Genomic DNA, 21,892 nt, shown 5'->3' with positions numbered 1-21,892 from the left:
AAGTAGTGCTACAAATGATGATCAATAAATGGGCGTTTAGCTTGTGGAGATTGTTCAGATGATTGTACACTTCAATCTGCAAGACTGCTGTGAAGTACAGTACGACCTGACGTGGGTTATGGCAGCATGGCGTCCACGCATCCCACCTCGTCCGGGCTCCAAAAATGGCGACGACGACGGCACACAGCACCTACCTGCTGTGCACGCATCGCCGAGCAAGTAGCAGCCAAAAACCCAATTCAGTTTCCTTATTTTTTTTCCTTTCAATTCATCTTGTTTTGTTTCTTCTACTACTCTGATTACATGGTTCTGTACTTCTGTTAAACCCGTTGACTAATGACTGATCCTACCATCAGTTGCGCAGTAAAAGTACTAGAACCTTGAAATTAACGAGATTTATACAAGGACGTGAAAAATGATGGAATCCAGGCACTCATGGATGATGTGGTTCCAAACTTTTCTCTTTGTTCTTGACGGTGCTTTGTATTTGTGATGGCACAACACATTAAACAGAAGGGGAACTCAGGAGAACATTGTAACGCCAAAATGAACGGGAAAGTTTGCGAACGCAACGGAACCAAATTTGGCATCGGTTTAAAATCATTGTATTTTTACCTCACTTATGGTTGTGCTTTAATGATAGTGTAATGATTTTCCCCCCTTATACAAGAGTCAAAATTCCATAAGAAACCTGTATCGTCTAGGGAACTTTGACACTGTATCACTGGATCATATTGGTTCAGGAGTAATGGAGTACAGTAAAAACTTTGGGGAATTGTGAGTTGGTGACACACAGGATGACAGGAAGCAAAGCGGCTTGTGCCCTCTCCGGGGCAGGTGACGTGGCGAGTGACCGCTCCCACGTCACGCAGCCCACGTCGCAGCCCGACGACAACAGTGGCACGCGCCTCGATCCACGTGTACCCAACACCCCTCCATGGACCCAATCCACCCGCCACACCGCTGCTCCCACATCCCAGACGGCCCCAGCAGCCGGATCGGCAACCGCGCCCGTCTGCCTCACGACGCCCAGAGGCACCCCCGTCCGTAGACCGCGCGCACGCAGCGAGCGCCCCGCACCGCAGCCCCAGGCTCACGCCGTCCCCGCGAATCAAATCGAAATCCCCCACAGTAATCGCATTCCTAAACACGCCCCCGACCAGCTAATCATCGGCGCCTCCGCGCGCGCCCGGATCGCAATTCGCCCGCGGCAATCAAATCCTTCCAAAAGGCAGCCACGCCCTTTTGGCAGCGGGCTCATTAATCGCCCGTTTCCGTCATTGATTAGTAGCAGCGGGCCCGTCTCGTCGTTCTCCTTCATGCTCCTCCACCCCGCCGCCCGCCTCCGCCGCGCGCCGTAGCAGCGGGACGCGACCCGACGCTGCGAGAGCGGCCGTCCGGTGGCGGGGGGATTAGTGTTTTTCGGCGCGGCGATGCGGAGGGCGGCGGGGGCGTGGGGCGGCGGGTCGTTCCGCCGCCGCGTGATGGACGGCCTGGCGGCGGTGCTGCTCCTCTACGCGCTCGTCGTGCTCGCCCTCGAGTCCCCGCTCGTGTCCACCTCGCTCGCGGGCGGCGCCGGGGGCGCCATGGCGCGGAAGCTCTACCTCTCCTCGGGCGCCGCGACGACGCGGTCGGCCCCCGCGCGCCCCAACAAAGAGCCCCGCCCCGCGGCCGCCAACGTCACGGGCCCGTCGGCGCGCGGGCGGGAGCGGGAGCTGGATCGGCTCTCCCGCTTCGCCACGGGGCTCGACCTCCGCCTCCTCGACACCGCCCGCTCCGGCGCGCTCCGCGGGCAGATAGCCGACGCGGTCGCGGCGGGCGCGCGCGTGTTCGCCGAGCTCGAGGGCCTCGACACCGACGCGCCCTCCGGCGAGGGGGAGGCGGCCCCCGCCAGGTGCCCGCAGTCGATCGCGCTCTCCGCGGAGGAGCTCCGCGCGCGGGGCCGCGTGGTGGAGCTCCCCTGCGGGCTCGCGCTGGGGTCGCACGTCACGGTGGCCGCGACGCCCCGGGCGCCGCACGAGGAGCGGGACCCCGCGATCGCGGTCCTCAGGGACGGGGAGGCGCCCGCCATGGTGTCGCAGTTTATGGTCGAGCTGCAGGGGCTCAGAGCCGTCGACGGCGAGGACCCGCCCCGCGTGCTCCACTTCAACCCGCGCCTCCGCGGGGACTGGAGCGGCAGGCCCGTCATCGAGCAGAACACGTGCTACCGCATGAACTGGGGCGCCGCGCAGCGCTGCGAGGGATGGAGGTCGCGCCCCGATGAGGAGACTGGTTGGGGACCCCTGTCAGTTCATCGTTTTCAATTATTTGACCTCAGGTCAGGTGGATCCTGTTGTTCAGACGTGCTGAATGAATGGGTTGTTCATGTACAGTGGATGGGCTGGTCAAGTGCGAGAAGTGGATTCGGGACGACGACGAGCGGTCTGAAGAATCAAAGGCAGCATGGTGGCTGAATCGGCTGATCGGGCAGAAGAAGGAGGTCAATTTCGACTGGCCATATCCTTTTGTGGAGGGCCGGTTATTTGTTCTCACTCTCAGCGCTGGGTTGGAGGGTTACCATGTGAGCGTCGATGGGCGGCATGTGACTTCGTTCCCTTACCGCACTGTAAGTGCACATGTTCCTTCCCTTCATGATGTCTGCTCTCTGGTGCAAAATATGGCGTGGGGGAATCTGCTGTGCACTGTTTATTGCTGTAGTTCAAAGTTCAAAGAATTGGTGGTTGGGGTTAGTTGAGTTTTTGGGTACTTGGCCTGCCTGTACAGTCAATTTATGTTTCTTATGTCTCTTGCAGGGGTTTGTGCTAGAGGACGCAACAGGCTTGTTCCTGAATGGGGACCTCGATGTGCATTCAGTGTTTGCAGGGTCTTTGCCCACTACACACCCGAGCTTTGCACCACAGAATTATCTGGACTTTTCTACTGTTTGGCAGGCCCCTCCTCTGCCTGATGAGCCAGCGGAGATTTTCATTGGCATTATGTCATCTGCCAATCATTTTGCCGAGCGGATGGGTGTTAGGAAGACATGGATGTCTTCTGTCGTCAAGTCACCAAACATGGTGGCTCGTTTTTTTGTTGCACTGGTAACCCCTGTAATGTGAACCCAAAAAGCTCATCTTACATCATTTGTTTTCTGCACTTGAGCTGAATGACTTTCTTAATTGCAGCATGGCAGAAAGAAAGTGAATGTGGAATTGAAAAAGGAGGCAGAGTTTTTTGGGGACATTGTTTTTGTACCATTTCTGGACAACTATGATCTTGTTGTTATGAAGACTCTTGCAATATGCGAGTATGGGGTATGGCATCAAGTTTCTTATTTGTACTAAATCTTCTTTGGAGTACTATAGCATTTATCTTGGTATTTTCTGACATTAGTGAACCTGGTTGCTCAGGTGAATGTTGTGTCTGCTGAATATGTAATGAAGTGCGACGATGATACTTTTGTGAGACTTGATTCAGTAGTCGCTGAAATTAAGAAGGTACCAAGTGGGAGAAGTCTCTACATAGGGAGCATGAATATCCAACACAAGCCATTACGTCATGGGAAATGGGCTGTGACTTATGAGGTAAAGTTTATGTAAATTTTGTTTGACAGTTATTAGATTGCATTCTTCATGAACCACCTGATCATTTCTTATATAGTTTGAAGCAAAATATAAATTACTCTGTTGCCGTCTTGATTCCATAAAAGTGTACATGGTCATCTGTACTGATGTGTTGAACTGTGATAAGACTGGTTAAACCTATGTTCATATCGGATATAGATGATGTTGAATTCTTTTCTCTGCAATTGAGGTTTGTGTTTGTAACATGTTTCTCTGGAAGATGAAGATCTTGCAGCATTCTCTTGTTTATTGATATCCAATTCTGCTAAATTCTATTCTGTTTAGAATGCATTTAACTTGGCTCACAATATATGAATGGGGTTTTATTTTCTCTGTGCTGTCACTCAATGTCCTGTTATCTTCAGAGATCTGCACACTGAAATCATAGTATATACTAGTCAAGATAGGGACATTGGATGACTAAAATAGTAAAATGCGATCCATTCACTTTGGAATTACGATATTAGCCTTTTTATTTATTCATATAAGAAGTCATCTATCTACCCAAAACAAAACAAAGGATCACTTGTTGCAAGTCTGCTCCTGATGGCAGACCCCTTGAAGGCGTCAGTTATAGAAGATTTGGCATATGATTCTTCGCTGCTTGTTGGTAAACGATGTTAGCTATCTAAGCAGCATGATTGCATTTTTGTGGTCTGTCAGGCTCCTGCAATCCTACTTATGCCTTCACACTGTAGACTTTCTTGGTCTTAAAAGTCAGCATTCAGTAATATGTCTGCAGAAGCTGGGAATTTGTATATTAGCAAAGCATGTTTTGTTAGCTTTCTGTGAGTGGATTTTTAGCTTTAGTGTTAATTTACACTTGACACTCCTTTTAACCTTACTAATTTGATAATTAGTCTGCATATTGTTAATGCTACTTCCCACTTAACAGGAGTGGCCAGAAGAGGTGTATCCAGCATATGCAAATGGCCCTGGATATGTTTTATCATCCGATATTGCACATTTTATCATGTCAGAATTCACGAAGCAAGGATTAACGGTACAATTTATAGTTCCCTATTGGAAATAATACACTCTTCCCTGCAATCGTCATAATAAAATACTCCTCCATGCCATTATTTTTTTATAGTTTGCCAAAATGCGATTTAAGTTTTGGACACTTGTCAATCTACAACTTAGACTTATCTCCAAAATACCAGTTTTTACAGTAGATTAGGCAACATGTATCAATCATAATAAGGAAAAAAGAAGCAATATATTATTTTTATTGGTCCAAACTTTATGTGATTCATCCATATTTGTTGAGCAATAGGATAATATACAAAAACCCTTTTCTGTGCACTTGTTTGAGCACTGCTAAAAGTATCTCTATGTATAAATTTCCTAATAACATTTTACAACAATGAATAAGCATATATAATTTACTATTTCTCTCTGTGCAGCTCTTTAAAATGGAAGATGTGAGCATGGGTTTGTGGGTTCAGCAGTTCAACAGGACAATACCTGTTGAATACATTCACAGTGCCAAATTTTGTCCATATGGATGCATTGATGACTACTATACTGCACATTACCAATCACCAAGGCTGATGTTATGCATGTGGGAAAAGTTATTGGAAGGAAAACCAGGATGTTGCAATGTGAGATGACAGTGATGGCATATAGTTCCAAAAAAAGAGATAACGATAATGGAATGAGTAGCATTTGACCCCATCCTTAGTGGTCTCATGTAATCAACAAAGTAGAAGGTTAAATTAATGTTCTTCATTACCTGTGATTAATTCATACATCTTGATGGTAATTTATTCTCCTAGAGTCTGACATGCTCAAAAGCTGACACTACTTAGTTACAACAGTGGACGAGGCAGCCCACCAGTCCTGTACTTTTTCGCCCCCCATAGGTAGAAGTTCGCAGGTTCTCTAGAGATTCCCGAGGACTTCATTTGTAAATATGAAGAGTTGAAAGAGTTCAGTTAAGTTGTTTCCGTTTGCACTAGGGCTTTAAGACCTGATAGTACTTGCAGCTAAACTTATCAGGTAATAGAGCAATCCTTTATATTTTGGCCAGTTTTTTTTAACATGCTATATTTTTTCAGTTATGAATTCACTTTATTGGTGTATTTTATTTCTTAACACATTGTTTTCTTAAGAAGCATATTTAACATATGCGTTTGATGGTTTAATGCCAAGTATCTTAACCTTTTCAAAACAACACATTTGGACTGCTATGTCGCACTCTATGGGTCCCAAGCAAAGCATCACATGTGTAAACCAAGCCACCCACGTTGACCTTATTTTTTATATATCTCGAACCTATTATCGAAGCTGTGCTCCTTTTGAGTCTTTATATCTTTTATGATGAGATCACAAGAAACTTTTATTTTGCTTGGTGGAGCATGTCATAGAACTTACGAGCACCATTAAACAGATAAATAAGTAATGCACAGGAGTTACTAGTTTAATAAATGTAAACATCAGTTTATGAATCTGAAAACCATGATGAGCAATGCACTTGGACCACTTGGATTCACATGCAAATGAGACATGATATGCATTACCATGAGGGTAAAAGAAATAGAGAGGTGAGCGTAAAAGTTTTTTAATCGCTGAGCTTGCCATTTTGATGAGCCTGATCTATTGGATTTCCCATTGTTCACTAGAGTAAAGCTGAATGGTTGATCTGTCGATTTCGACGAGAACTTCCTTGCTAAAGAATAATCCATGCAAAGCTTCTGCTGTTGTATATGCGAGGACAGCGACTGTATTTCTGCAAGTGCTCTCCAGTCTAAAAAGGACCCGCATCTAGGAAAGACTGAAACAGGGGAGTTCTTCGAGGGAACGGCCCAACCGAAGAAGTGAACTGGCATAGCGAAAGCTGGTTTCTGCTTTTGTTGGGAATATAATCATGGGTTAGCTGGCAAACATGGGGTCACATCTTTTTATGATCTGATCGCTGCTTTCGTTCCCTATGTGCAACCGTGCCTGGCACTGGCACGGAGTATGTTCTGTTTCTGTGCCTTTTGAGCTGGTTCTGTGCTGAGCCATTGTGGCCTGCTCAGTTGTCATCAGTGCTGTGTAGATTATTGATTGTTTTCTCATTTGCTGCTTGCGTGGGTTGAGGTTTTGAGTTCTGTTTGTTGCAGTAGTTTTTTTTTTCTTTCTTTCGGAATAAGCCCTCATTTTGTGGGACAGAATCGTTCCATGTGAGGTGAGATGATTTGGAATTGCTCAGAGTTGATGGATTCAACCTCAGCATGTGCTGAGTTGAAAATCGTATAGTGACCGAGTATTTGAATGGGGGAGTTTTTATCTGCCACTAGGCTGATTAATGGGTCTACCCGATGCACCCAAGCAATCGGAGGGAATGTCAGACGGACATGAAGATTTATGTTAAATCTAACAAACTTGAAGGACTCGGTAAAATCGGATGGCCATTAAACCCGCTTAACAGACGCAATTTTATCGGAGCCAAAGCTTGGGATACCCTCGTACCCAGAGGGTGTTTGAGCGAGTCGTATTATTTCTGGCTTTCCGTTATGAACTAAAACTAATGTTTAAATATCATCAAAAGGTCTGAACCCCTCCAAACAAATGCTCATGCAATTAGTAAGGGGATTTGTATGTTAGAACTTGTTTGAATTGACCAATTAATTGTTACGTAACTAATGTTAGCTAGAGTGCATCTAAACATAGCCGCCATCTCAGGAGGTAGTAACTAACAGCTAATATTAAGCTTCGTCTTGAACAAAATATAACTACCACTAAGGATCTCGTCAGGATTAAACTTTAGTCCCGTCACATCGGATGGTTTAGACACCAATTAGAAGTATTAAATATAGTTTAATTATAAAATTAATTGTATAAATAGAGGCTAATCCGCGAGACAAATCCATTTTCATAATTTCATCATGTTGTGCAACAGTAAACATATGCTAATGATGGATTAATTAGATTTAATAGATTCGTATCGTGAATTAGCACCGGCTTATACAATTGGTTCTATAGTTAGCTCATATTTAATTACTCTATCTGGCAGCAAACGTTCAATATAACCCAAAATAAAAAATTCTGGATCAGTAAGCCCCGTCAGTTAGCTCGCAACTAGCCAACAGAAGGCTGGCAAAGTTAACTCGCAAGTCGCAACCATCGGCAATTTCGAAATTGGCAGGCAGCCACCAACAACTGGCAACCGTCCCGTTCCACACTGTACGCGGCCGCCGCGCCAGAACCCAACCACCAGGCGCCGCGCCGCGCTGCTCCACTGGCCGATGCGATACGACGCCGCCGCCCCGCGCGGCGGCAAGCGTACAAAAATACCGTCTGGATACGGTACGCCTTCCAGCTCCCTACATCCCCTCCCCCCCTCCCCGGCCTCGCGTCGCGTCGCGTACAGCTGGACGCCTCCTCCTCTCCCTCCCTCCCTCCCCTTGCTGTTGGCTGTTGCTAGTTGCTTCCTTCGCCAGCCCCCCCTCCTGGACTCCACCACACCCCCACCTCCTCCTCGGCGACGGACGGCCAAGGGATCCCCGAAGAGCGCGGCGGCGGAGGAGGAGGAGGGCGAGCATGGCGGGGGCGCCGTCGAGGTCCCGGGGCGACTACGACCACCTAATCAAGCTCCTGCTCATCGGCGACAGCGGTGCGTTCCCCCCTCCGCCTCCACCTCCTCCCGATTCGGTTCGCCGCCGCTCCGGTGCTCAACGCTCGTGGTTCTAGTGGTGGGGGGACTGGGCGCAGCCCGGTCGCTCGCTCGCGTGATTAGCTCGATTCCGTAACTAGTGGAGTAAGCTGCCGGCCTGCCGCTCGGCGCTCGTGCTCTTGCTCACCGATCCCTTCCTTCGGCTGGCGGTACGGAGCGGCCGCCACGGAGCTCGGGGAGCTAGTTGCATAGCCTAGGGTTGAAGGACCAGGGTTTTGTTCGTACCTCGCTTGCTTGCGGAGGCCTGGATGTGTACGGAGCGCTAGATGTGTACCGCCCGTGCTTGGAGGAGCTTCACGAGCGATGCGTGGCGATTAATGCCTCTTTAATGAGGTGGATTCTGCTTCGCTTGCTGGCTGCACGGTTGCTACTTGCTAGGCTTGCTGCGGCGGTCGCGCGGGGAACCATGCTACAAGCTGGTAAACCTTTTATTGGTCGGAGACGAGTTTGTACTCTCGCGGTTTAGTTCCCCTTTTCCTGGCTTTTCAGAGGCGGAGCGGATTGGTTCGTGACGGAATTCCAAAACGGATGCTTTTGTGTGCGTTTCTGGTGTTATCATGAGCGGTTATTCCAGCAATTTACACCGAAGTTGAAATCGTTGTTTGATGAGGAGTTCCATGGATGTAGTCAGCCTTATGGTAAACTGTTGAGTTCTAGGCTGGAAATTCAGGTGTCACTAACTGGCGGTGGGTGAAAAATTGCTTAATTATCACGGGGATTCCCATAAAAGGGCTCTACTCTACTTACAGTCCACTGCGTTAGAGTAGGGTGAATTTTATATAACGGTTGTGAGGCATTGTCTGTCTGAATTGTAGGGTGTTACCGCTTTAGAGAAACACTTGCTGCTTTGTTGTACCCAATGGTCATTGGTCATTGGCTAGGTCCTCAGTTCCTACTTGTACTGGTTCAGTAGGTGTCAATGTTTAGGTGGTGGAAGTGTGTTACCATACATTTCTGGCAAGCGAAAATTTTGTCTAGTTTGTCTAAATCCAACCTTTTTAATATTGTGTATAGATTTGGAGGGGAAAAAGTTCAATCATAACCCTGAAATGTATGCCACCATGTATTTACATCTAAGCTACTTGTCTCTTCAGAATTTTACACTTTTGAATCTCAACCATGTGATAGGGCCCTAGAACACTTGCACAGGTGCATGCCAAATCCTGAAGTTGATTGCATCAAATACTCTTCGCTTTTGGTATAGTGGCTTTTATAGAATTTACAATGAACATTTACCCGTTGTTGTAAATCAACAGTTCAACACTAACTATGGGACAAGAGAAAAATCAGTACAATGATAATTATCTGTTGCTGAGTCAATTTGACAAAAGGTCACATCTTGTCTCCAGATAGCATATATTTAGTTGGCATCTAATGTTCCCCATTCCTTCATCTTGTTTTCTACTTTCTACCAAGGCATTCAAATGAGTTGGTTGACCTTATGTTTATTGGCATCTCCATCTTCTCATTTTTGTTGAGGACCTAGCCAATGTTCATAATTTTCTTCATATGCATGCTAATTGAGCTGTCACCTTGCTGGTATGTGAATTGGCATATCTGTGTAACCAACCGTAAATTCATCATTTGTAGTATTCAATTAGATGTCCTTCATTTTTGAAAAAATAATAGAACTGTTTTTCTTTTCTGGAAAGTTGCTCTTATAAAACTCAAATCCCTGCGCAAGACTTCATGGCGACAGAGGTGATTTTCACAAAGGGATTACCATGAGTATCTGTCTGACATTTGATTAAAAACTTGACATGAGAGTCAGAATCCTGTGAAGTTCATTCCCGTGTTGTTGCTTTGACACACCAATGGGTTCCCATCCTTGTCAATGTGTTTTATTCTGTAATTTTTCTCTTGACCAATACATTTTGGTCAAATTGTGTATTGCAACAACTTTCTCTCGGTCTAATGTGAGTCCCTTTTTTATATCCAGGAGTTGGGAAGAGTTGCTTGCTCCTGCGGTTTTCTGATGACACATTCACAACAAGTTTTATCACCACCATTGGGTATATGCTCAGGCAACATCCCTTGCTTTTAGGCATTCACTTGTGGAAGTTAATATTCTAAACTTGATCTTTTCCTTCTGTTAAGCATTGATTTCAAGGTTAGGACAGTTGAGCTTGATGGAAAGCGTGTAAAATTACAAATCTGGGATACTGCTGGTCAAGAACGTTTCCGGACAATCACCACTGGTAAATGTTTTCTCTTTATACTATGATGCTCATGTGGGCTATATGTGAAATATGAAGTAAATGCCTTGTAAGTTCTAAATAAACACCATATTTAGAACTCTTGTTTTAAATTTATTAAAGAAGTATTCTTTTTTAGTAGATGTGTCACAAGTTTTCAAGTTTTAGTTTGCTGTCATGCTGGTGTGTGCTCATATGCCATTGGTGAACAAGACCAATGTACGCTGCATGCTACAACTGCTGGGATATAGCTAGGATTTTAGCAGCACCACGTACTATGAAAAAAAAATCCTTTGATCATAAGAACGCTCAATCAGGAAAAGGTTGATTTATTTGTGTCCTGAAAATATATAGTTATGGTGCTCTTTTAAGAGGAAGGAATAGAAGAAAAAAAATGAGCATGGTTAAAGAAAAACTATCCAGTGGCCAAGCCTTGACCTTGAAGCGTATACAGATAACTGGCTAAGCCCAAAGGTTCAGCAAGTGCATACCACTACCGCTAGTCCACTACCAGGCCTGGTCTTGATGGCTTTCACACGAAGAGTTATAAAACTAGAAATCAGGCTATCGTGTTGACCATATGTAAGTCTTTCAATGATGACCACATGTTTCATGGTGGTGAGCAACACTTTGCTTCTTGGGCACTGAATCATATATATTCTCAAAGCCGAGTATTATAGTAAGCTGTTTTATATATTGTTGTTGCTGCTAGTATTGTATTTCCCCAAATGTTTATAGTAGCAATTCATTTTGTTGATTTTAAACCAGATTTCTGATCTTATTTTTCCTCCCTAATTTTGCAGCTTACTATAGAGGAGCTATGGGCATTCTGCTTGTGTATGATGTCACAGACGAATCATCCTTCAATAGTATGCAACATGCATGTGCATTCCCATTTGCTGACAGAAGAAAATGTTGGTTGCTTTATTAATTATCTTTTTTAATTAACCTTAGACATTAGAAATTGGATTCGCAACATAGAGCAGCATGCATCGGACAACGTCAACAAGATCTTGGTGGGCAACAAGGTTGATATGGATGCAAAACGGGTAAATGCTTTCGTAAAATTACCTACTTTTAGGAACACATGACGACTGTCTTTATTCTCCATGGACCATGGCCTAATGTAATGTTCCTTGTTAACAGGTAGTGTCCACAGCTCAAGGTCAGAAGCTCGCAGATGAATATGGTATCAAATTCTTTGAGACGGTAAGGTTTTGTTACTATAAGCTGAGTAATATACCTCCCAAGTCATAGTTGCTTCTGTCAACAATTCAATTGTATGTTTGTATGCAGAGTGCAAAAACAAATCAAAATGTGGAGCAGGTTTTCTTTACCATTGCAAGGGACATAAAGCAACGGTTGACTGAGACCGTTGCCGCTGCGGCTGAGGTAGCTATTCTACCCATGCATAATAACCCCCATTTGATCCATTGTCATATAAATCAGTCGCATCTAACCTTCACCGAACCATGCAGCCCCCAACTATTCAGATCAGCAGGCCAGATCCCGACCAGCCCAACCCTGCCTCGCGGTGGTCATCCTGCTGTAACACCTGATCGACGCGGCGGTGAAATCTCATAGCGCCTTGACGCGTGACCGCTAGGTTACTGCTCCTGCTCCTGCGTGTGTTTACTTCCGGTGCCAAAGCCAAAGATGTAAAGCCCGCTCGGTTGATATCTAGTGCGAATTTAAAGACTAGCAATACTCTGACCACTGTGGGTGTCGTGATTCTTCAGCGAGGTGTTCCGGTGTTCCTGCTTTTAAGTTATCGCCTTGTTGTAGCCCGGTAGTGGCTCGTGCTAATGTATGCTTGGGGACTCTTGCCTTGTAGCCTCCAGATCTGCCGGCCGGAGCTAACGTTTCGGCAGATCTGCTCCTGTCCTGTAAAAAAACAAAACCTTGGAGAGACAGCAGTATCTGATTGTATGGGATCGTCCGTGATTGTACATTAGCGCATTGTATTATCCAGTGTTGCTCCCATGTTCCATTGTGCATCGTATCGCCCTGGGCATCTGAGTCCCACCAAATGGCATCATGTGTAATATACAGAAAAAATGGCGGAAAAAAAACAAAGATGTCTATGGGCATCTGTTGTTTCGGCTGCAGAAGGAACCCCAGAATGGTCTCAGAAAACCAGCCATCTGCCTCACGTATGGTACGCTGTTTCGTCCAACGTTTCTCAGAGGCCATCCGAGATTCCAGTTTCTCCAGAGTCCAGCAGGTCCTTGCTCTCCAAATGTCTGTGTTGTGTCCAGTAACAGAGGAGAGGTGACCGGTCGAGCCCTGGGCACCGTGTACGTCTGCACCAAATTCTTGTAGTTATCATACAAAGAGAACTATCATTGGGACGACAAAGAGGACTATCATTGCAACGACGACGGTTGCGAGGAATGATACCGCCATCCGGACCCCAGATCACGTCCAGTCCGGCCGCCAGCCAAACGGAACCAAAAGGGCATTACAGGCGCCCATGATCTGGCCTGGCGACAGCCTTCCAAGTGGCGCCAGCCGAGAAGATCGCAAGAACGAACACCCAGGGGAGGGCGCGCACCTTCCGATTCTGATTCGGTACCACGCCAACACACACTTCAAAAAGAAAAAAATCAAATCAAATGATAATCTCCGGCGTTACGATTTTTTTTCTTTTGGCGAATAGTTAATGAGATGATCTTCCGCTGGCTACGGCTGCCGCGCAATTGGCGATCAAATCTGATCATGGTCGACCTGATTTGTTTCGTTATTCTCCGAAGATGCCCCATTATCCTAACCGCCGATGATGGTGGTGGTGGTGGCGCCGGCCGGCCGGCCGTCGCGTTGCGCTGCGTTGGGGCCGTGTTTTTTGGCGAAGCAGATGCGCTGGGGGTGATGGGGGCGGCCGACCGGCGGTGCCACCCTGTGAGCGATTGCGGCGCGCGGCTAAACAAATGGGCGTGTGCTGGGTTGGCCAATGCCTGCCACGCTGCCCCGCGGCGTGTTCCTTTTTGTTTTTTCTTTTTGTGCGGCGCCGGTGCCAGGATACGGTGTGCTGAGTTGATTGATTTTTCCTTTTTTTATAAAGATTACTCCCTCCGTCTCAAAAACTATTCTTTAGACCATTCTAGACACATTATTAATCCTGACAATAATTTTATTATCTCTAATTACTATTGTTTCAAAAAATACCTCTAATTACTTATAGCAATCTTAATTGATATATTTTTTTAGAGTTCTAGCGTTATATGCATAGTCCTACGAAATGTGGATCGTAACCACGATCCCCGTTTACGGAACTTTCATTCCGAATCGCGAATCGGGGACGGCGCGCACCGCCGCCGGCCTTCACCGCACCAATTCGCCATGCTTGTCCGCCACCGGACCAATCTAGCACCACCATGATGACCCCCTCGTCGAGCCAAACCCATTCCCTGCATCGCCAGACACCGCCGCCCGTGAAGCTGTTGCAGGCTATCTCGTCTCCGGCCAAATTCCGTCCAGCACAGGGCCCCTCCGACGCCGGTGAGCGCTTCCCCGAGACCCTCTTCATCTACTCTCCGTTTTCCCTCTCTCGCCAGAGCTTCCCATGCGCCAGAATGCCAGCGAGCAGGTAGGCCAGGACCATTGTCGGCCATGGCTGAGATCTTAAAGTTCTTACACTAAGGCTCCCAAAGTATCCTATATTTCTTTAGTTAATTCTTGTGTCTTGTCAGTTTTACCAATACCATCCAAGAATTAGATGCTAGCAATCTTCCGGATATATCGTTCTAATTATCCGGAGATCACGATCCCATTCTCAAATCAAACATCCTGCAGACATACACATCTCTACAAACCGGAAATTTAAAATTATCGATTCACGTCCCGCGTAATATGTTCCTATTTACCAGGAACTTTTGTGGCTGTGGTCATAAGTCACCGTAGTGGTAGCTAGTAAAATTTAGCTGAGTATCCGTTTGTAATGTGCAACGCTTTCTGTAGAAGTAACATCGTCTCAAAACCTTTTGCATACAAATCAGCGGCCATCACCTGTTCTGGAAGCGCTGGGGTTACTTGCAGTAGCGTAACATGCTTCCCTTGCGACTCTGCCCTGAAACGAATTTTTTTTATGTCAACTCCCATAGCTGACTCCCACCCAGCTCCCGCACGCGCACAAAGGAAGCGTTCGGCTCCACGAGTTCAGAGCCCCCGGTGGAAGAAGAGCACAGGAAGGAACACACGCGGCACGCGCTACGCGGCCGGCGCCGTCTAGCCCGCGGCCACGGCGGCGAGGATCCGCGCGCCGCCCCCGCGAAGCTCCCGGCTGTTGGCCCAGGGTCCGGACAGGCGCCATGTGCGCCCGCGCCCGGGCCCGGGCCCCACCCGGGCCGGTCCCGCAGCGCCGCGGCAGCAGGCAGGGCCGGAGGCCAGACCGACGTGTCCGCCATGCAGCCGAACTGCGGCTGGGGCCACCGGTGGGGCCCGCCGCGCCCACGCGGCCGAAATCCGCAACACGCGCACGCGCACCGTTCCCACCGGCACGCGCGCAAGCCAGCCAGCCAGCCAGCCACGAACCGCCTGGCGGGCGGTCCGGTGGCGGGTCCGCCAGCTCGGCTCGGCCGGCTCGCCGCCGATTCGCTCGCGTGGCTGCCCTCCTCCGGCCGCGGCGGGGCAAGGGGTTGGGTTCGGTTCGGTTCGGCTGGGTTGTTTACTTGTTTGGCTGGCCGCGTTCGCGGTGGCCGGCAACGGCAGGCGGCGGTGCCGCCGCGCCGGCCGTACGGAGCAGCGACCCGCGCAAGCCGCGGACCGCGGCCACGGGGTCCAACCCGACCCGGCCGCCGCGGGTCGGATCGCGGCTACGTCCCGTACAGCAAACAGCCGCGGGAGCCAACCGGTGTCGTCCGACCTGGTCGGCGGTCTCGATGGCTACTGTGCTCCAAATGGAGCTTCATTGCTTGACGCCGTGGGATCCACTCCTGGATGGGCAGCCTGCTGCACAACTCCATTAGTACTGCAAAAGCTTGTACTAGTCAGCTTCCAAAAGTTTACTCTGTTTGACAGTTTTCTTTTACGAAACGAGATAGTGTGCAACACCCGAGGTTGTTCTAGCTTGCTGGCAAGTCTAACAGGGTGTTTATTTCATAATCTGAAAATAAAAATAAAAAATATTTTACACCACTCTAGTTTGAACTATAGAATATATCAAAAATGTAAGTTTTCAAACTTTATTGATCATGGAGGACAACGTTCTATTAATCCGCATATACTAACTTTTAAGATTTTATTTCCTTAGTACTTTCCCTCGTGCATAATTTTAAAAAGATCTTAATATCTCACGTACCTTGTAATCTTTGGATATGGAAGTTCGGCACTTGATACAAGCTGGCTATAGCGAGCACGACAGTGCATCATTAATAGTACAACTATTACTGTAGCAAACATATAATATATTATATTATATGGTAATTTGTTACGCGGTTAGATTCTCTCCGGTGTCACATCGATGATCCATTCCCGTGGTAAAACCAAAAACCACCGAGATGTCAACCAACCCAAACCTCCAAGCCGTTGGCATATTTCCGGCCGCCGCCCTCCCTCCCTCCCAGGTGCCAGCCCGTCGGCTGTTGGCTGTTCCGCCCTCCCCACCAGGTCGTCACCTCCCCCGCCGCCGCGGCGACTCCCATTCCCCCCCGCAACGGTCAGAGCTCGCCACCACCCTGCCCTCCCCCTCCTCAGGTAGTATTTTTAGTACGACCACCCGTCCCCGTCCCCCCGCAAACGGCTACTTCCTCCCTCCCTCCCTCCCCTCCCCCGCCGCCTTCTAGAACCCTCCGCGATGCCGGCACCGGCCCCGCGGAAGAAGCGGCTGGTCCGCGCGGGCCTCCTCGCCGCCGCCGCGGGGTACTTCGCCTTCGTCCTCCTCTTCGAGCTCCCCCTTCTGCCCTTCACGGGCTCCACGGCGGCGTCCTCCTCCTCTTCCTCGCTCCCCATCCCGCACCCGCGCCGCCGGGAGCTGGTGGCCGCCGCGGCCGCGTTCGCCTCCCCGTCCTCCCCCGCCCGCCCCGCCAAGCCGGCGTTCCCCGCCGGCGCGCCGGCCCCGGCCGCAGGCGGCGCCCGCCCGCTCCCGATCTTCTCCTCCCTCCTCCTCCTCCCGCGGCCCAACGCCACGGCCACCCCCTTCGACGCCACCGCCGCCGACGCCTTCGCCGCCGCCAGGCCGCACCTCTCGCACCTCCAGGCCGCCCCGGCCCCCGCCTCCTCCGCGTCCGCGTCCCCGGCGCCGCCGCCGGCCTGCCCGGCCTCGGTCTCCGTGCACCGGGAGCGGCTCCCCTATGACGGTGTCCGCGTGGTGGAGCTCCCCTGCGGCCTCGCGGTGGGGTCCCACGTCACCGTCGTGGCACGGCCCCGGCCCGCCCGCCCCGAGTACGACCCCAAGATCGCCGAGCGCAAGGACGGGGAGGCCGCCGTCATGGTCTCGCAGTTCATGGTCGAGCTCGTCGGCACCAAGGCCGTCGACGGGGAGGCGCCGCCCAGGATCCTGCATTTCAACCCCAGGATCCGCGGGGACTACAGCCGGAGGCCCGTCATCGAGATGAACAGCTGCTACCGGATGCAGTGGGGCCAGTCGCAGCGCTGCGAGGGCTTCGCGTCCCGACCCGTCGAGGACACCGGTGAGTTGTCGTCAACCTCTCTCTCCACCGAGCTCCAGATTTGTCGGGTTACTTTTTGGTTCGATGTTTTGGTTACTTTGGTTCTTCAATCTAATCGTCCAATGTTCTGGCTTGCATGTTGGTTTAGTTTTTAGAATCTGAATTAACTACAAAGATAGAGGTTGGTCCGAGAATGGTTGGTTGGTTTGGTTAGGTACGGAAATTGAAGTCTGTCAACTTCAGGGATCTTAATTTCGTGGAATAGCGTAGCTTGGTGGAATTGGGAACGGGAGGTACAAAGTTTGCGCCGGAAATTTCTAGAAAGAGTTAGAACTCTGTTTCCAGTTTTCGTAAGGGGCCTGATGGCGATGTGTCCTATTTTTGAAATCGGCGGAATCTTGCAAAGTACACATTGACCTGAAACCGCGTTTTAGAGCTGTTGAGTTTTGACTAGGCAACTGATACGTGAGAGCCTAAACTTCGTTCTCTCTCTCTCTCCCCTGATTATTATAGGGAACACAAATAATTTCGTGTGTTCCATGTGCTATGTTGTCATATTGTAGAGTTAATGTGTCCAATACTCCAATTAGTTCCAGCTAGTTTAAGTTATGCGACTATTCAGTGCTGTTAATGCAAGCTTGTGACCAACTGAATGTGATCCGTGGTTGAATGAGTCATGGTGGAGAGAACATCTCTTGCAGCAGCCAGCAATTTAGTCCCTTGCAATTTACCAAAAAATGCTTCACTTCATCACTTGAAACTGAAGTTGAACCAGGATTTCTTTTACTTCAAGAATGCAGACCCTAACTTTGCTTTGCAACACTGCCATATGATTCATGTGATATGTCACTTTTGTGTTTCAGTTGATGGGCAACTCAAGTGTGAGAAATGGATTCGCGACGATGACAACAAGACGGAGGAGTCAAAGATGAAATGGTGGGTGAAACGTTTGATTGGCAGACCAAAGGATGTCCACATCAGTTGGCCATACCCATTCACAGAAGGCAAGCTATTTGTTATGACTCTAACAGCTGGTTTGGAAGGTTACCATGTCAACGTCGATGGGCGGCATGTTGCTTCATTTCCTTACCGCACCGTAAGTTCACCCTTAAAGCATCATAGAGCTTGATGAGTAGTCTTAAGGTATGCATTGCAAAGTACTGCCAGCTCATTTTTTTTTTCTACAGGGTTACTCCCTTGAGGATGCAACTGCATTGTCCATCAATGGAGACATTGATATTGAGTCAGTTTTTGCTAGTTCTCTACCCAATTCGCACCCTAGCTTCGCACCGGAGAGATATCTTGAGATGTCCGAGCAGTGGAGGGCCCCACCACTGCCAACTGAACCTGTTGAGCTCTTCATTGGCATTCTTTCAGCAGCCAGCCATTTTGCTGAGCGTATGGCTGTAAGGAAGTCATGGATGATGTATACAAGGAAATCATCCAATATTGTAGCTCGGTTCTTTGTTGCTCTGGTAACTTCTACCTCCTTGACTCATGTTTCTACTATTCATTTGCGTAATTGCAAACTCGTACTGAATTAAGAAAATTTTTAGAATGGAAAGAAGGAGGTCAACGCAGAGCTGAAGAAGGAGGCGGAGTTCTTCCGTGACATCGTTATAGTGCCTTTCATTGATAGCTACGACCTCGTTGTGTTGAAGACTGTTGCGATTGCCGAGTATGGGGTAAGTGCTTTCAACTTGTCTGGCAATTACATGTTTACATGCTAGCTGCTCTGCCATATTCCTTCGCAGGTTGATTTCGTTGATATTTATACCCAATTAATGTTCTTTGTTTATGCAGGTGCGTGTTGTCCCTGCAAAGTATGTAATGAAATGTGATGATGATACATTTGTCAGAATTGATTCAGTTCTAGATCAAGTGAAGAAAGTTCGAAGTGATAAGAGTGTGTATGTGGGTAGTATCAACTACTTCCATCGACCATTAAGATCTGGCAAGTGGGCCGTAACTTATGAGGTAAATTGTTCTTTCCTCTGTAATTGTGGAACCAGAAATTATAGTGTTCTAGTCATGGAGTATCCTGCATGACAATCTATGATAAATATGAACCAAAAATAAACAGAAAAAATGTGCAGTTGATGTTTGGTTGCCAGCAAAAGAAAACTCCATGATCATTTATGAATTTATCAGTAGCTTCCGCAGGTAAAAATCCTTGCATATAATTTTTCGTGGCAAACAATTGCTTGCAAGTTGCTAGTTATGTACAGATTATCACAAGCTGCCATTGCCAGTATTTCGCAAGCTGTTTACAGCTGTAGCTGTACTGTCCATAGTTGTCACCTCTTTCTCTATGCCAGTTTAAATTTTCAGAATTGGACAACAGCTCTTCTTGGCAATCTAGATACTAAAAGATAGCTCTTGTTGACAATGTAGATACTAAAAGATAAGAGACGTTATCCCTGAGATTGCTTTCTTTTTATATGCAGGAATGGCCGGAAGAAGTATATCCGAATTATGCTAATGGACCTGGCTACGTAATTTCTTCAGACATTGCACGCTACATTGTATCTGAATTTGACAATCAGACACTTCGGGTAAGATTCTCTTCCTTTGCAGCTGATTGACATGAATTCTCCATCCAAACAAGCAAAATAGCTGAATGTGTGTGTCCATTTTGGTGCTCAGCTGTTTAAGATGGAGGATGTGAGCATGGGCATGTGGGTGGAGAAGTTCAACAACACGCGGCGGCCGGTGGAGATCAGGCACGACGTCCGGTTCTACCAGTCAGGCTGCTATGACGGCTATTTCACGGCGCACTACCAGTCGCCACAACACATGATCTGCCTGTGGCGAAAGCTGCAGTCTGGGAGCGCCCGGTGCTGCAATGTGAGATGACAATGATGAAAAAACTGCTGCTAATCCTAATTGGTTTTGGGGCAAAAGAGAGACTATCAGCTCCATAAGCAACCACTCGCTTATGGAACAACTGAAGATCATTGGAGGCGCTGAGGATGATGAGTTCGGAGGAGGAGGGGTTGCTCTTCTGGGATTGTGGTTCTGTGATTTGTTCATTCTTTTGGTCGGTGGCCTGTTTCAGCCGCTGATTCTGACACCCTGATCGCTGTTCTTGGGGATTCTTTTATACCTGTGGATATTTGTAACTGCGTCAAACTTTTGTTGACCTAGAAATTTTGACTTGGGCGGAGTTGGGTTGGTATACCTTTGTGTACAGAAGGACTTCCTTGAGTTCTTATTTATCTTATACGGAGTCATGTGCGTCAATACTTCAGTAAGATGGTGATACCGTGATCAACTGATACCTATGTGCCTTTGGCAATCCTAAGAATCTGTTATTTCAGAGCTACATAAAGCATTGCTCTTAGCATCCGGGCATTCGAAATACATTGTGCATAAACGGTGAATCCTCTACGGCAAAAGCTGAGAAAATACAATGTTCATTGTAGCAGTCGATATCATGAGCAAGAACTTTCAACATGAAGCTCGTCTGTGGAAACTACAGTTGAGAACTAGAGGACAAACAGATCACTACAATTTTGAAGTCTTATCCAGCATTTGCGAATGCATGGACGCAATACTTTGATCAAACCAACTAGAATAGAAAATTACATGGAGAAAGTTTAAGATGGATGATGATCATTATATGACTAAATATTAGAATCCAACCAAAGCAGGAGCTGCAGCGGCCAATAGTTGAATGCTCTGCTTGTAAGCAACAAGGGCATATATATCAGACAAACAGCAACAAAATCCAAGGATGTTACAAAGTTAGGGCTTTGATAACGTCCTATTACAAGCGTTGCATAAGAGTTAAATCAAGCCTGTAGAATCACAGAATGCAGCAAGTAAACATCCAGAACCAAGGTATATCAAAGCAAAAGCTCCTCAACTTTCCTAACTGTAGCCACATAATGATCTCACTACTATCATAAATCGGCTAAGCGTGCTATAATCAAGCAACTCCACTTTCAAAATCACCCATACAGTTGAGGTTTGGCAATTTGGAGCTGTTACTGTGCAACGATATCCCATGCAGCATTCTAACAGCAACGGAGAAGCCAGCTTCGACAGAATAATAACTAAACCTCCACCACAGAATGCACTTTTCACCTAATCAACTGAGCACCAGCACCATCAGGCAAGCTCAATAGGTTTCCTGTGTAGAAACCGGTTTCATAACAAGGTCCAACCTTCGCCACATCTGTGTAGGTGCAGGTCTTCGGGTCGTAAATACTCAACAATCCCATGTCTTCATAGTAAGTGACTATCCTCCCATCATTTAGCCCCAACAATAGCCGTACAGGAAGTTCCTCACAATGGAAACCAAAGTTAAGTTGTATGCTGTGCTGTTTGGCCCATAAACCCTTTTCAATGTCCATCAGAAACCATAGGTCCATAGAAGAACATTGGACGCAATGAAGTGAAGGAACCACAACTAGGCAGCCATTCAGGGAGGCCACTGAGATATCAGCGATAGGAATGGTCATCAGATTCAGGGGTCTTCCGTCTCAAGGTCGAACGAAGCTAGGCGTATAGGCACGGCATTTTCCTCCCGGACCCTGACCCGTTCACGCGACAAGAAATACACAATCCCATTGATGGTCACTCTGCTCCAGTGGTCGGGATCAACACAATCTGGAGGGGCCTTCTTTCCTCTCCACCGAGCATGGCTGCTGCCATCGAGGGTGACGACCTCGCACAGCTGTTCCTGGTGGAAATATGAGTGGCGCGGCCGAAGCACCTTGTACTCCCCTGTCGAGGCAACCTTGCCAAACGCAAGCATGTGCATGTAATGGGAGCTGTGCCGCGCCGGCACTGAATGTTCTTCTGCAAATCCTTGAGGCAATTCAG

At 47.9% G+C, this 21,892-nt stretch overlaps 3 protein-coding genes across 3 annotated transcripts; all 3 read left to right on the top strand.

Annotated features, from left to right (window-relative positions):
* The first annotated feature begins 1,151 nt into the window (after nucleotides 1-1,151).
* Nucleotides 1,152-5,624, top strand: LOC112879492 (hydroxyproline O-galactosyltransferase GALT6-like). Its single transcript, XM_025943752.1, has 7 exons — nucleotides 1,152-2,271; nucleotides 2,373-2,605; nucleotides 2,793-3,080; nucleotides 3,165-3,293; nucleotides 3,390-3,563; nucleotides 4,498-4,605; nucleotides 5,009-5,624. Exons 1-7 carry the CDS (start codon nucleotides 1,434-1,436, stop codon nucleotides 5,213-5,215), a joined length of 1,977 nt encoding a protein of 658 aa, XP_025799537.1. The 5' UTR covers nucleotides 1,152-1,433; the 3' UTR covers nucleotides 5,216-5,624.
* Nucleotides 5,625-7,935: 2,311 nt separating this feature from the next.
* On the top strand, nucleotides 7,936-12,440 carry LOC112881954 (ras-related protein RABE1d-like). Its single transcript, XM_025946889.1, has 8 exons — nucleotides 7,936-8,202; nucleotides 10,202-10,274; nucleotides 10,360-10,460; nucleotides 11,261-11,326; nucleotides 11,412-11,506; nucleotides 11,604-11,666; nucleotides 11,754-11,849; nucleotides 11,936-12,440. Exons 1-8 carry the CDS (start codon nucleotides 8,130-8,132, stop codon nucleotides 12,014-12,016), a joined length of 648 nt encoding a protein of 215 aa, XP_025802674.1. The 5' UTR covers nucleotides 7,936-8,129; the 3' UTR covers nucleotides 12,017-12,440.
* A 3,669-nt stretch (nucleotides 12,441-16,109) lies between these two features.
* On the top strand, nucleotides 16,110-20,312 carry LOC112879378 (hydroxyproline O-galactosyltransferase GALT6-like). Its single transcript, XM_025943617.1, has 7 exons — nucleotides 16,110-17,083; nucleotides 17,926-18,158; nucleotides 18,250-18,537; nucleotides 18,619-18,747; nucleotides 18,866-19,039; nucleotides 19,510-19,617; nucleotides 19,709-20,312. The coding sequence occupies exons 1-7, from the start codon at nucleotides 16,249-16,251 to the stop codon at nucleotides 19,916-19,918; spliced, it is 1,977 nt and encodes a 658-aa protein (XP_025799402.1). The 5' UTR covers nucleotides 16,110-16,248; the 3' UTR covers nucleotides 19,919-20,312.
* Nucleotides 20,313-21,892: the final 1,580 nt, after the last annotated feature.

The sequence above is a fragment of the Panicum hallii genome, chromosome 2, assembly GCF_002211085.1.
Source record: "Panicum hallii strain FIL2 chromosome 2, PHallii_v3.1, whole genome shotgun sequence".
Taxonomy (NCBI): domain Eukaryota; kingdom Viridiplantae; phylum Streptophyta; class Magnoliopsida; order Poales; family Poaceae; genus Panicum; species Panicum hallii.
The sequence above is the reverse complement of the archived record's forward strand: the minus strand, read 5'-3'. Positions and strand labels throughout refer to the sequence as shown.

What these genes read in the sequence shown, in the direction of transcription:
- LOC112879492 (XM_025943752.1), top strand. Translation starts at nt 1,434, where the DNA reads ATGCGGAGGGCGGCGGGGGCGTGGGGCGGCGGGTCGTTCCGCCGCCGC. An exon ending in CTTCGTTCCCTTACCGCACT is followed by an intron (nt 2,606 to 2,792) that starts GTAAGTGCACAT and finishes TGTCTCTTGCAG; the next exon opens with GGGTTTGTGCTAGAGGACGC. An exon ending in AATGGGCTGTGACTTATGAG is followed by an intron (nt 3,564 to 4,497) that starts GTAAAGTTTATG and finishes CCCACTTAACAG; the next exon opens with GAGTGGCCAGAAGAGGTGTA.
- LOC112881954 (XM_025946889.1), top strand. Translation starts at nt 8,130, where the DNA reads ATGGCGGGGGCGCCGTCGAGGTCCCGGGGCGACTACGACCACCTAATC. An exon ending in AGACGAATCATCCTTCAATA is followed by an intron (nt 11,327 to 11,411) that starts GTATGCAACATG and finishes AATTAACCTTAG; the next exon opens with ACATTAGAAATTGGATTCGC. An exon ending in CCGTTGCCGCTGCGGCTGAG is followed by an intron (nt 11,850 to 11,935) that starts GTAGCTATTCTA and finishes CGAACCATGCAG; the next exon opens with CCCCCAACTATTCAGATCAG.
- LOC112879378 (XM_025943617.1), top strand. Translation starts at nt 16,249, where the DNA reads ATGCCGGCACCGGCCCCGCGGAAGAAGCGGCTGGTCCGCGCGGGCCTC. An exon ending in CCGACCCGTCGAGGACACCG is followed by an intron (nt 17,084 to 17,925) that starts GTGAGTTGTCGT and finishes TTTGTGTTTCAG; the next exon opens with TTGATGGGCAACTCAAGTGT. An exon ending in TTGACAATCAGACACTTCGG is followed by an intron (nt 19,618 to 19,708) that starts GTAAGATTCTCT and finishes TTTGGTGCTCAG; the next exon opens with CTGTTTAAGATGGAGGATGT.